Genomic DNA, 14,640 nt, shown 5'->3' on the forward strand with positions numbered 1-14,640 from the left:
ATTTTGCAGAATTAGAGCAGTTACTAGATTTTAGCATGGCTAACTCAATTGTATTACATGAGCATGGTCTCTCATTGAGAGAATGTGACTGTAATGCTTATTCAGTTATCAATATGTGGTAGAAGTGGAGTACTTTGCGAATTACATTTTGATACTTTCATTTAATACTATATAATGCAATCTGTTTGCTATGGAAACTGGTCCAAAAGGTCTTTTTTTATGAAAGTACCAGGTTAGGTTAGGTTAGGTTAGGTTGGGTAGGTTAGGTTAGGTTGGGTAGGTTAGGTTAGGTTAGATCCCTCACCAAATTTCCTGTACAAAGACAGGAAGCAGTAATTGTTGCACAAAACATAGGCATTACATCCTACTAGTGCCAGGGGCAATGCTAAATTGGAAATAAGATAACCTTCTTATTTTGTGACTTCCTAATCTGTGAGGTCAATTAAGCTTTTTTCAGAATTTTTGACATCAACACAGCACATACTATGAGAATGAATTAAGATTGAGGTATCAAGTCCATGTTCAGTACAGCAAAAATTTGACTTACTAGTGTATAAAATATCATTTGAAATAAAAATACTCACCCAGTTTCTTGCATGCTCTCCGATAAAGGTTGATTTAATTTACCACAAAGTCTCCAAAATGCACTGTGATTGAGAAAATAACAAATTGATCATTGCAGTTATATGGAAATTTTCAACATTGTAAAAAGTAGAGAAGGCACAAAAGAATTATTTCTGTGAGGCATTGGTGGTGGTGGTGGTGGTGGTGGTGGTGGTGGTCGGTTTAGGACACTCATCTGTTTGGTGATTCATCTCAAGTTTATATGGGAAATCATAAGTCATTCAGTAAGACCTGCCTTGAAAACTTACTGTTATTGCCAGAATAATTGAGTCCCATGTCCTTGAATATAATATGGTAATCACTTTTTTCTTTGAGTGTAAAAAACAAGTTTCCTAAAAAAAAAAAAATTCATTCTGTTCTAGGCCTGTGAGAAGCTTCTTTCATATAGGCTTGAAATGAAGGTCCGTACGAAGAAGGTAGATGGCATTCTCAACAGGATACATGTTGCCATGCCATCACAGAGAGATTCAAATAGAGTGCCTTTTATACCAGGTGATGTCCATTGCTTTATTGCAATTTGCATTTGTAGATAGTTTAATTTATGTAGAAAGATTTGTGACAGCATAGAGTAATGATATGGTTAATGAAATGTTCTGTACCAAAACATACTCTGCTGCAGATTGAAAATTTCATTCTAATGAAATGTTGTTTGCGTCATACATGCTTACAAATTCTTGGACCAATATTGGCCATGAAGATAGCAAAACTTGGCCTCCAAAGACTGCTGATTATTGTAACCTCTACTTGTTTGCCATTAACTGTTTAAGTTGCAATATAATTTTTCGTATTTTCAGAAAATGTGTTAAAGCGACGACAAGAGAATGCTTCTCGTAAACGAAAACTTGAGAGAGAAATTGAAGAAGAGGAAGGTGATGATTATGTATTGGATCTGAAGAAGAATTATGACCTTCCTGAAGAATACAAGTATGATATTATTCCTGAAATCTGGGAAGGGCATAATATTGCTGACTATATTGATCCTGAAATATTTAAGGTACTTGATTTTTCATTAATATGTAAATACAGATGCGAAGAATGTTATGAAAATTAGGTTTATGGTTAAGATTGGACCTACGGTGTGGTGAAAGAGTGTGTGTGTGTGTGTGTGTGTGTGTGTGTGTGTGTGTGTGTGTGTGTGTGTGGGGGGGGGGGGGGGGGGGGTAAGATGATTTGCTGTAATAACATTACCTTGTGAAACACCATCAGTCATGTCATTTTGCTGGTACTATCATACACAGTTTGTGCTGCATTTTGGGATTAGCACTGTCTTTTGTGTTAATGTTCATGTGATGGTGTGTTTTTTGCGAATGTAGTAATACGTCATCAATCTTGAAAAGTGGTTTTTGCTGCAATGTGTGTATGTTGAGGCAAAAAGCCATATATTTATTTATTTCTTTTTTTCTGTGGTCATCCTTGCAATTGATGGTCCACGGGATTTCGGCCTTTCGCTTATGTAATAAAATGAAACATTTGCAGCCATTGTTTTGATGTTATTTTATTATACTGCAACCAGTTTTGGTGGCTCAATATAACATCTTCAGGCCTTAACTGATGCTGTAGGGTTGGATTCAGATCGTACACATGATCCCATCAGCAGCCAACATCTATAACTGGCTTCTGCAGGATACTGTTAAAGTGGTGTTGTGTCTGCAGCCATAAACTTCTCTAACTTGAGCTCATAGTTGATGCTTGCAGATACATCATCACTGTTACAGTATTGTTTGGAAGCCAGTTCACAAATATTGCCTACTGATGGGATCATGGAAATACGGAAGCGTCCGATCCCGCCCATCTGCTTTGACCCATGACTTCACAAATGTGGCGGAAACAAAAACACACACACACACATACACTTTCCACAAGAAGCCTAATGACAAGCGCGGGAAATGGGGAGTTTTGGGTGGGGGCAAACTAAATATAAACAAATTTAGACGCCTTGCGTAACTACAACGTGTAAGTGAAGACAGCCATGCATGAATACCCACCCACCTCTGCAGGGGTCGTAACACCTGCAACCCATACAAGATACAGATGCTTCAGTAGCTGATTAGTGTTTTTTGTCTTTTTTTTTTTTTAAATCTCACAGGATAGAACGAACAGATCAGAAAGATAAATATAATAAACTAAAACAGAAATTGGAGGAAACAGATAATTAAAATAAGTAATAAGTATTTTTAAATTAAAAAAAAAAACTCACGAGATAGAACGAACAGATCAGAAAAGTAAATAAAATAAAATAAAACAGAACTGGAGACAGCCACACTCAAACCAAACTCCGCACCATCATGACGTCACACACGACAACACCCTTACGTCACGGGTCAAAGCAGACGACCCGGGATCATATATTCAATGTAAAAGCCTGAAGAAGGTGTAGCGAGTCACCACCGAAACTGGTTACAATATAATAAAATGACAACAAAATGATGGATGCAGGTGTTTCATTTTAGCTGCAATATTAAGGAGCATTTTAAAGAGGAAAACATGTATAATCAAGAATGAGATTTTCACTCTGCAGCGGAGTGTGCGCTGATATGAAACTTTCTGTTATAGGTGGTAGAAACGACAGATGGTTTGCAACACAGGTATTTTAGGTCATTGTGTAGAGGGGAGACGTGAGAGAGGAAATGGTGACATAATCCACAATCGGTGTTGCCAAAACAACATGCAACATGTAGTTTCACCACGCTCTTAAGATATAACTATTGCTAGGTTGCAGCAGTAATGGAGAAACAAGACAGCCGGTGCGAAGTACTCTGGACCGAGCCAATACGTGACAAAGGGGCCCAGCTTTTCTTGTGTCACTTATAACTCAGTCTCATCATTTCGCATGTATTTCCGATGTACTGTATTCAGCAACAATATCAATCATCAGCCTTTTAAATTCAGACACCAATTCTCAAAGAATATACTCGGTCATAATTGAGTAAACATTGCTCATTTCTGGCTAGTGAACTCTTATTGGCTGGCGACTCGTCAAGTCAATCAATAGCCAGTGCAACCATCACACCACACTAACACATGTAAAATGACCTCACCTACTGGATGTATGGAGAGGGGGAGTGGCCCTTCAATGACCAGAGTGCTGGTAGGGATGGAAGCATTTTATGAAGTACTGAAAATATACTTTCTGTGCAGATGATGTGCTATGACAGAGATTTCACATGGAAATAGAGCAATGGTTTTGCAACAGCACATTGTAAAGACTTCCTTGTTCAAATATGACACAATACAGTTCCAACAACTACATACACCACTCACATATGTGCTTTGCACCACACACTGTGGATCATAAAGATTGGCAGTAGTGATACAGGGCATGAAGCGAAACTGTAGCATCTGAGTTTTCCTTCAAATTTCCATTCTAAACAGTGTACAGAAATTCACTAAGCTGACTTCTAAGAAGTTGGTAATGTCAATTTTGTATGTTTCTCTCATCAAGCCTAAAATAACACTTTAACAGTGGTGAACATATGAGGTGTTGCTTCTAAGAAAAGCATTAAAAAATAACTGTAATGGTGACAAAATTTGTCATTAAGCAGATGTCCACATATATACTTATGAAACTTCCTGGCAGATTAAAACTGTGTGCCCGACCGAGACTCGAACTCGGGACCTTTGCCTTTCGCGGGCAAGTGCTCTACCAACTGAGCTACCGAAGCACGACTCACGTCCAGTACTCACAGCTTTACTTCTGCCTTTCGCGAAAGGCAAAGGTCCCGAGTTCGAGTCTCGGTCGGGCACACAGTTTTAATCTGCCAGGAAGTTTCATATCAGCGCACACTCCGCTGCAGAGTGAAAATCTCATTCTATATACTTATGGTTTAACCACTTAGCTACTGTGATGTTTTTGGTTTCATTCAACTTGTTCATCTATTTCTGCTTTTTTTCCTGGGTGAGTACAAAAGATGATCTCTCAAAAACATACATTTTGAATGTATAATTTGTGGTCATAGCATGTTGGAAAATAGCTCAATTACATTGTACTAGATACCGATTTCAACTTTTTATGAGTTTTTACTTGCTGTCACACATCTGTGACGTTTTAAAAATGATAAAATCCATTACCACGACTTATTCTATAAACATTGTATTGCACATTTAATTTCCTTCACTTTGAATAAAATCTAAGTTTTGGAGAGCATCGCAATCTTTAATCAAATGTGCCAAGTACGTGTGTTTTTACTCTTATTTGGGGGGGGTTAACATTTTCCTCGATTCTGCATTTTCATCAATCTTGCATTTTTAAGTCTGGACCACACGAAAAAATAAAAAATGGATTTCACTGTATTATGAAAAGGATAGAGTGTTACTCACCATATATTCTCAGAAAGCACAACATAAAATGTGTGTTCTGTCTATCTAGAAAGCTTAGAGTACTACTGGGGAATGTGAAGGATGACCTGCGACTACGAAAACCATGAATTAACCACATACCTTGCCAATGTGGCATGTCATACATCGGCCAAACAACCAGGATAGTAGACACCAGATGCAGAGAACATCAGAGAACACCGGACTAAGACAGGCAACTAAATCAGCCATTGCCAGGGATTGTCTGATACTCAATCATTCCATGAATTATGATGAAACAAGGGTTCAGGCACTGACCCCCCTATACAGGGAGAGTATTAAAAGTGAGTCAGTAGAGATAAAACTGATGGAAAACCTCAAGAACTGTGACACTGGATATCATCTCAGTAGATGCTGGGATTCTGCACTGAAATCGCTGAAAACAGAACAGGGCAGCAGGAGCACTTCACAAAAACAAGAACTGATAGTGTGGACATAGAAAACAACAGCAGGTAGAGCAACAGGCGCACTGGACATGGGAACAACACCAGACAGAGCAACAGGCGCACCGAACCAAAGGTGGAACGCCTCAGATCGCTTCCATTGGATGCAAACAGCAGAGGGAACACCTACAACTGCACCAATGCCAGCACACTGGCAGGCGCACCAGAGCAAAGATGGAATGCCTAAGAGTGTGTCCAGTGGGCATAGACTACAGAGGAAATGCCTGGAACCAACTATGGAGGGGGAAGACTGCAGGTATAAATACTGGACCCGTTCCACTTGAGGACCTTGTCTATCACCATATGAGTGCGTATTAATGGTTAATCATAACCAGATGCACGCAAACATCACAGTACCCACATACTGCGATACCTCACTCAGTGAAAACTAACCAATATACAGAATGGCAGTAAATCTTTTGTATTGGCCATCATGATGGTGTGGGTGTGGAGGGGCTCTACCCTTAATTAAATTACTTGAGTAGTAGTCTCAGGTAGCAACTGATGATGACGATGAGTTATGTTATCAAAACACTGTGCAAGAAAAATGCTGATGCATGGCAGAATACCCGACACTTCAAATATGTCATAAAGAGTCATATCACATGTTGGCTATAACATTTGGACAATACTGTATCCTTCGTCACAGATACATAGAAACACTTTTACTCCACATAACCAGAACACAAGGGCAAAAGTTGACCGTCTAAGTAAAAAGTTTTGGCAGATGTCTGTACATAAATCACTCTGGATCTTGTGTGAATTTTGTTCGCAGATTCATTGGAATGGAAAGGTTTATATGAGACTATGAGACTGAATACTAAAAGTACTAAGGAAATAACTGAACAGTTAGACATCCATTCTAACTTTGGTGGAACAACTATGACAATATTTTAAATGCTAATGTGAAAAATAAAATATCGATTTATGATTTCAGTTACAGTTTCATGCTTGTTGTATAAACATTGGTATTTGAAAGCTGTATTGTATACAATTGAAAGTGGGTATCAATTATTAGGGTTTATAGTAAAATTAATTATCTGTAAAGATAGCCAGATAATGATTATTATTGTGAAAGCTGAAGGAGAAAGGATAATGTTCATAATATATAAAAAGTTGTAGGTTTTTATTTATTTATCTTTTAAATTTAGTTCAGTATAAACAAATTCTCTCGCCATGGTTCTTAGAATGTATAGTTTTTCCACTTTCTTCAGATCTATTTGTATGTGGAGAGCAGATGAAAAGCTAGTACATGGAGAAAATGAGAATGTGAATTTATGCAATGGGAAAATACACCTGTTTCTTTGATAATGTGTTGTTCCACAGTGAAATGTTTGACCAGTAGAGATTTTGAACTGTGGAAACGATTACAAGAATACAAATTGAAAGACTGAAATAATATATTCACATAGTAAAAATTGAATTGGGTTGTCATGTATTGTGTATTTTGGAGGAGCCAGAAAAATGATTCATTTTGACTAATGTGCTTCAGTGGTGCTACGTAACACTAACACAAAAGGGAAATATTCTTGTACTGAGCCCAGTGACTGTTCTGTAAATGAAATTTTTGCATTGTATTTTTCAATCTCAGGTCATACAAATTAGTGTGACCTGAGGCTCAGAAATATAATAAAGTAAATGTGCTGCGCTTTTGACTTACCCAAAATATTTTTCTCTGTTATTGCTGATTTTTAATGTGTAATACACATTTCTCATTTGTTTAGAATAACATTGCCTAGTTTGAAAATGAAGAGTCATTAGAAATATAGTTGAGTTTTAATTTCTTGCAGAAACTGGAAGAACTGGAGAAGGAAGAAGCTCTACGAGAAGAGGCTGGCATGTATGTGGTTCCAAAGATTGAGCTTGATGAAACTATGAGAGAGATCAAGGCACTAGCAAAACAGATTCGTGATAAGAAGGCCATCATGAAACAAGAGGCAGCAATTCTGAAGAACTCTACCAAGCCAGTAATGCCACGCACTACAGCTGCTCGAGCACGTGATCGTAGTGTTTCCCGTTTGAGAGCTGAAATGTCAGAATTAGGAGTTGACATGAGTGGCACAGAGGAGGTAAATACAAGGAATTTATTAGTTGCTATGATATTAAAAATATATGAGTACTATTTTTAAAAGATAGAGGAGAGGTACTTTTTTTATTAAATGTGAGCATCAAGTATCTCATTCCTGTGGCTGTTTTTAATGTTGGCGCATTATTCATAACAGTATTTAAAAATCTTTTCCGAATCCTATGTTTTCAAACAGTGCTGTTCAGCTGTGCTTCTTTTACCATTTGCATAGATGCGGGATGTTATTAGGTCTAGCAGTGCTTAACATAATCTTCAGAAATTAAACACGTTGTCATATTTGCTCATTCTTTTCTATTTTCAGCCCTGTATGTTATTCAGAATTTATTATTGAGTGCTGTATTACAAGCAAAAAAAGTGTTGCCGCAATGACACTGGTTGTTAGTAATATATCTGTTTCATTCAACCAAACAATTGAAAATCCATGAAAAGTATAGATTAAATCACAATGGAAAATCCAGGAGGGAATAATGACAATATTATGAAAAGGATAGATTGCTATAGAAGAGATGTTGAATCACAGATAGGCTCAACAAAAAGACTGTCAATCAAGTTAGCTTTTGGCAGCCAGAGACTGCGGTCGAGCGTGCGTGCACTTCTCTCTCTCTCTCTCTCTCTCTCTCTCTCTCTCTCTCTCTCTCTCCCCCCCCCCTCCCTCCCTCCCTCCTCCCTCCCCCCTCCCTCTCTCTCCCCCCTCCCTCCCTCCCTCCTCCCTCCCTCTCCCTCCCTCCCCCCTCCCTCCCTCCCCCTCCCTCCCTCCCCCCTCCCTCCCCCCTCCCTCCCCCCTCCCTCCCCCTCCCCCTTCCCCACCCTCTGTGTGTGTGTGTGTGTGTGTGTGTGTGTGTGTGTGTGTGTGTGTGTGTGTGTGTTTGATTCTGAATAAGGCCTTTTTGGTTGGAAGCTAACTTGTTTCACAGTCTTTTCATTGTGCCTGTCTGCAACTCAGCTTCTCAACTATATGATGAAAAGGATAGATTGCTACTCACCACATATGGGAGATTTTTAAGTCTTGCACAGCCACAACAAAAACACCGCTAAACAAGTAAGCTTTCCATAAAAAAAACTTTCTTCTGAATTTAACACACACACACACACACACACACACACACACACACACACACACACACAAACAAACAAACTCAACAACTCGCCTGCTCATGGCCACTGTCTCTTGCTGTTGAGGCCGGGCTGGTCTGTCATGTGTAATGTATGTGGTTGAGCTGTGTTTTCGTGAGTGTATGTTTGTGTATGTTGTCTAATTTGGAAGAAGGCTTTGTGGCCAAAAGCTTACTGGTTTAACAGTTTTTTTGTTGTGCCTGTTTGCAACTCAACATCTCCACTATACAGGGTGTCCCAGCTATCTTGTCCACCCAGAATATCTCTGGAACAATAACAGCTATTGGAAAACGACTTTCACCGGTATCAATATAGGGCTGGGGCCCATGAATGTACATATTTGGAAACATTCTAAAACGAAAGCTTGTGTGTTTTTTAACACAAACTTATGTTTTTTTTTTAAATGGACCTCCTATAGTTTTTCTTCAGCAGTCCATAGCATGACAAAGCACATACGCAATGGCGTTGATTGCATCGCAGTATTCCCATTACATCCCGAGATATTGAGACGCGAAGTTGACGCTTGAAACACCCGACATGCGCTGCTAGTGCACGTCCTGAGGCTCAGGCGTGAACCCCATGCTGCCCGTAATCGCGGTGTGATTGACAAGTAAGTGTCCCTCTTGATAAGTATGGAGGTGTGATTACACATGTCAATCACATCGTGATTACGGGCAGCGTGGGGTTCACGCCTGAGCCTCAGGACGTGCGCTAGCAGCGCTTGTCGGGTGTTTCAAGCATCAACTTCGTGTCTCAATATCTCGGGATGTAATTGGAATATTGTGATGCAATCAATGCCATTGTGTATGTGCTTTGTCATGCTATGGATTGCTGAAGAAAAAATATAGGAGGTCCATTTAAAAAAAAACATAAGTTTGTGTTAAAAAACACATACGCTTTTGTTTTAGAATGTTTCCAAATATGTACATTCATGGGCCCCAGCCCCACATTGATACCAGTGAAAGTCGTTTCCCAATAGCTGTTATTGTTCCAGAGATATTTTGGGTGGACAAGATAGCTGGGACACCCTGTATAGTGAGTAACATTTTCATTATATTGTCATTTTACAGAACTGACTAAGGAAATGCGGTGGGAACTAAAGTGCAATAGAATAAAGTTCATACAAAGATAAATGTACTAAAACTACTGGTGAGAGAACAGTAATGAAAGAAGCACCAAGTTGGAGGTAAAGTAAAAGCAGCACTGGACACCAAGAGAGAGGGGAAGGTGTCTGTCGGCAGGAGGGGGGTGGGGGGTTGTGTAAACAGTGTAACATACTGGGTTCTATCAGAAAAAATTTCTTCACATGTTTGCATGTTAAGTTTGATATGTCGACTGTCAAATGACAGTGTGGTATACTGTAAGGCATCTTTGTGAATTCTACAGAGTCAGAAGCTCCTTCCTCACCTGCATTCTCATAATATTCTCTTGAGTAAATTTAGGCAATTGGAATTTAAGGTAGATTGTGCAGGCTCTGCTGCCACTACTGTGTGTCTTGTATTATGAATCTGAATAAGATGAGGAGCAGACAGACATACAGAGTTATCTTTCTCTCACACCATTTGTGAATGGAACAGGACATAAATTCTATATTGTCTGCTCCCCATCTTATTCAGATTCATAATACAAGACATACAGTAGTGGAAGCAGAGTTTCTGCGCAGTCTACCTTAAATACTAATTACCTAAATTTTGCTGACAGAGCCCAGTATGTTACACTATTTACACCCCCCTGCCCCTGCTGACACACACACCTTCCACTCTCATTTTGTGTCCAGTACTGCTTATCTCCAACTTGGTGCTTCTTTCCTAACTGCTCACATCAGTAGTTCTAATACATTTATCTTTGTGTGAACTTTATTCTGTTGCACTTCTAACAGATCACCTTGCACTTCTGTTCTCACCCCTTTCCCTTACTCAATACTGTAATAATGCATAGACTGGTTCTCCAACTTGGATTATGTTTTGTTGCTAAAACTTTCCTCGGCTTCCAACTGAGGTAATAATGCCTTAGTGCAGGGTCTCCCAAATTCTGTACCACAGGAAGAGAATTAGTGCTCACAAAAACCTGTTAGCAACATGGTGTGTGTGTGTGTGTGTGTGTGTGTGTGTGTGTCACTGACCAAGGACCGTACTGTTTGGTCCCCCACCCACCCACTGACATTTTGATGATACTGATTATTTGTTTAAAATTTTTTAGGTGTCTATGGTATTAGCTATGATTTAAAATTGAGTAATCACTGAATAAAACAACTTTACCCATTTTTTAAAAACATTATTAACCTTTAAAATAAACAAGGTTTTCCATGGCAGTAACAGGATTCTGAAGGTGTTCCATCTTAGGAAAAGTTTGGGAACCCCTATCTTAGTGAACAACTTGGATTTATTTTGTACTCTAATCAACACTTAACTGTTTTAAAATCCTTTGTTGTGGCCATGTTTTTTTGTTGTATTTGATTTGCAAATTATCCATGTGACTATCTTATGTATAGTAAACTGTTTCCTGCATTTTAACTCATCTATAGATACGAAACTCAAAATGTGGCATCTATTTTTGGCAAAATTTGTATCTATTTTGGCAAAATTTGCCTTCATCTTGGATGTACAAATTTAAAAGATGTCACACTAAATGTCTGAAGATGAAGTATCAGTGCTCTAAAATTGATTGTTAAAAAAGGTGCGGATTTGGGAGCATTTTCAATGGAGTGTTTGTATTTGCAATAATTTCGGCAGCTTTTCCCAAAATGGTCTTCGTTTTCTTTTTTTGGGTGTACTTAAGCTTTCAATAAAACTTAACACTACAGATGGACCTGACAAGGCATGTGGTGTAGAAGTGGAACCAAAAATAATTTCATTCACAGATTAGGGGAAGAAATTTGGCACGGTCGAAATACATGGACAGGTTTGGTTTTCCTGTTGTTATAGTGCAGATTGCAGATGCTGTGCCTTGGCCATGAGCGTAAGAAAAACTAGAGCTATGACCATCAGAGGGGGAGGATAACAGTTGTGGGGGGAGGGGAGGGGGGGGGAATGAGCCCCACTTTCCTCTCACATTTTCACGCAATTTTGGTGCATAGATCCTGAGAAATCAGTACTTGGAACAACCACCTCTGGCCATAATAACGGCCTTGATATGCCTGGGCATTGAGTCAAATAGAGCTTGGATGGCGTGTACAGGTACAGCTGCCCATGCAGCTTCAACACGATACCACAGTTCATCAAGAGTAGTGACTGGCGTATTGTGACGAGCCAGTTGATCGGCCACCATTGACCAAACGTTTTCAATTGGTGCGAGATCTGGAGAATGTGCTGGACAGGGCAGAAGTTGAACATTTTCTGCATCCAGAAAGGCCCATACAGGACCTGTAACATGCGGTCGTGCATTATCCTGCTGAAATGTAGGGTTTTGCAGGGATCGAATGAAGGGTAGAGTCACGGGTCCTAACACATCTAAAATGTAACGTCCACTGTTCAATGTGCCGTCAATGCGAACAAGAGGTGACCGAGATGTGTAACTAATGGCACCTCATACCATCACGCCGGGTGATACGCCAGTATGGCGATGACGAATACACGCTTCCAATGTGCGTTCACCACGATGTCGCCAAACACAGATGCAACCATCATGATGCTGTAAACAGAACCTGGATTCATTTGAAAAAAATGACGTTTCGCCATTCGTGCACCCAGGCTCATCGTTGAGTACACCATTGCAGGCGCTCGTGTAGATGGTTGTTGTCTTGCAAACTTCCCCATCTGTTGAATCAGGGATCGAGACGTGGCTGCACGATCCGTTACAACCGTGCAGATAAGATGCCTGTCATCTCGACTGCTAGTGATACGAGGCCGTTGGGATCCAGCACGGCGCTCCGTATTACCCTCCTGAACCCACAGATTCCATATTCTGCTAACAGCTATTGGATCGCGACCAACGCGAGCAGCAATGTCGCAATACAATAAACCACAATCGCGATAGGCTTATACCCTCCTGAACCCACAGATTCCATATTCTGCTAACAGCTATTGGATCGCGACCAACGCGAGCAGCAATGTCGCAATACAATAAACCACAATCGCGATAGGCTACAATCCGACCTTTATCAAAGTCGGGAACGTGATGGTACGCATATCTCCTCCTTACACGAGGCATCACGACGACGTTTCACCAGGCAATGCCGGTCAACTGCTGTTTGTATATGAGAAATGGGTTGGAAACTTTCCTCATGTCAGCACGTTGTAGGTGTCGCCACCAGTGCCAGCCTTGTGTGAATGGTCTGAAAAGCTAATCATTTGCATATCACAGCACCTTCTTCCTGTTAGTTAAATTTTGCGTCTGTAGCATGTCATCTTCGTGGTGTAGCAATTTTAATGGCTAGTAGTGTATTTAGCTACTGTTTGAACATACTTCTCATAATTGCACTCTGTGCACAACTTCATCATTATCTGATTTTCAGCCACACATACTTCTTTCATTCTGTGAAACACTCTTTGTGTTGCCTTTCACTCAGAATCTCTCTCTGTGGTACCAGAAAAAAAAATTCAGATTGTAGCTAAATTTTCATATATTCCGTGTTTGTCCTGATGTGAACTTAATTTTACCCATGACAATAAATGTAACTACAATTTACACAGGACCTTTCCAAAACACCAAAAATTAGTGAAGTGAATTTCTTATAACAGTCTTTATGAAGCATTGTTCACTTCTACTCATGAGTCGCTGGTGTCCTTAGCCATATTAACACATTGCTTGATTTATGTTTAAATTTTAATGACAAATTTAATTTCAGGCACACTTCACAAAGACACGTAGTCGGTCACGATCTACATCTCGTCCAGCGAAAAGAATGAGACTGAGCTCTGAAGGTTTATCTAGAAGCAGCTCTAGACCACCGAGGGATGAAATGGGAGTCAAGGATGTTGTTGTAAGTCCATAATCAAATTTCTCAGTGTTTCTAATTCTGTGATAAAATTCTATTGAAATGTCTATTTTGTTAACCGTGAACTCAATATCTCATTAATTTATAAGAGAATTAGTCTTGCTGTGTTTGTGTGTTCGAAAAAAATGTCTGTTTAATTTTCAGATGAAGGAGAAACTGAAGAAGATTGCACACAAAGCTCTGAAGAAAAAGATAGACAAGAAAGGGCTGAAAGGAGAAGCAGACAGATTTATTGGAAATAAGATGCCAAAACATTTGTTTTCTGGAAAACGTGGAATTGGAAAAACAGATAGAAGATAATAGGATTGTATTTCAGAATAATTTGCAGTGCTTCTGCAATAAAAGTTGTTCTGTTTTGACTTAATTATTTCTCAATAAATTGCTGCTGATTAAAAAAATCCGACTTGGAAGACAGCAGTGGAGGCAGTATTACTACAGTGCACGTGTGCACATGCACGGAAGCGTGTGTGCGCATGCGCATAATTTCTTAACAAACATAGTTTATTTTTATGTGATTCATGCCAGTGTTTTCAGATTATCTTAATGTATATGTATCACCTTCAATAACTCAAATTGACCACCTTCTTAGTGAAACTATATACAGTTTCTAAAATGGGATATTTACTGTAACTTCCCTGTAACTTCCCTGACACAGTACTATTTCAGCAATGGTAAGCAGTACTCTTATCTCGAATGTTAACATTCATTTCTTGCCTCATGCCTTCCGCTTTCAAAACAAAACGAAAAAATTACAAGTTGAATTTCTCATTGACAATGAAGCCATTAGAAACCCAGCATTAACTTGTTTGAAATAGAATGGCAAAGGGAATCACCTGAAGAAATTTGTTGACTTCAAGCATGGAAAATCTAAATCAGGATGGCTGGATGCAGATTTGAACATATCTCATCTTCGACTACAAATCCAATGTCTTAACCAGTAGCAGTTCATTTCATGTCCTTTCTATTTTCATCTATAGCATTTTGAAGTTTTTTGGGCCTCAAAACTTTGTGTTTTAAGACCGTTTACTTTTCCATTGAACTAGAGCTTTTGTTTAAATGTCTGTCTAATAAGACATTAGCTTCAA

At 39.3% G+C, this 14,640-nt stretch overlaps 1 protein-coding gene across 1 annotated transcript in view; it reads left to right on the plus strand.

Annotated features, from left to right (window-relative positions):
• LOC124605457 (nucleolar GTP-binding protein 1) overlaps nucleotides 1–13,919 on the plus strand; it is a 70,527-nt gene extending 56,608 nt beyond the window's left edge. The window contains exons 9-13 of the mRNA XM_047137143.1: nucleotides 987–1,116; nucleotides 1,419–1,618; nucleotides 7,211–7,489; nucleotides 13,406–13,540; nucleotides 13,700–13,919. Coding sequence (XP_046993099.1) covers nucleotides 987–1,116; nucleotides 1,419–1,618; nucleotides 7,211–7,489; nucleotides 13,406–13,540; nucleotides 13,700–13,855 — 900 coding nt within the window. The 3' untranslated portion in view covers nucleotides 13,856–13,919. The remainder of the gene's footprint in view (nucleotides 1–986; nucleotides 1,117–1,418; nucleotides 1,619–7,210; nucleotides 7,490–13,405; nucleotides 13,541–13,699) is intronic.
• Nucleotides 13,920–14,640: the final 721 nt, after the last annotated feature.

This window comes from Schistocerca americana, chromosome 3 (assembly GCF_021461395.2).
Source record: "Schistocerca americana isolate TAMUIC-IGC-003095 chromosome 3, iqSchAmer2.1, whole genome shotgun sequence".
Classification (NCBI taxonomy): Eukaryota; Metazoa; Arthropoda; class Insecta; order Orthoptera; family Acrididae; genus Schistocerca; species Schistocerca americana.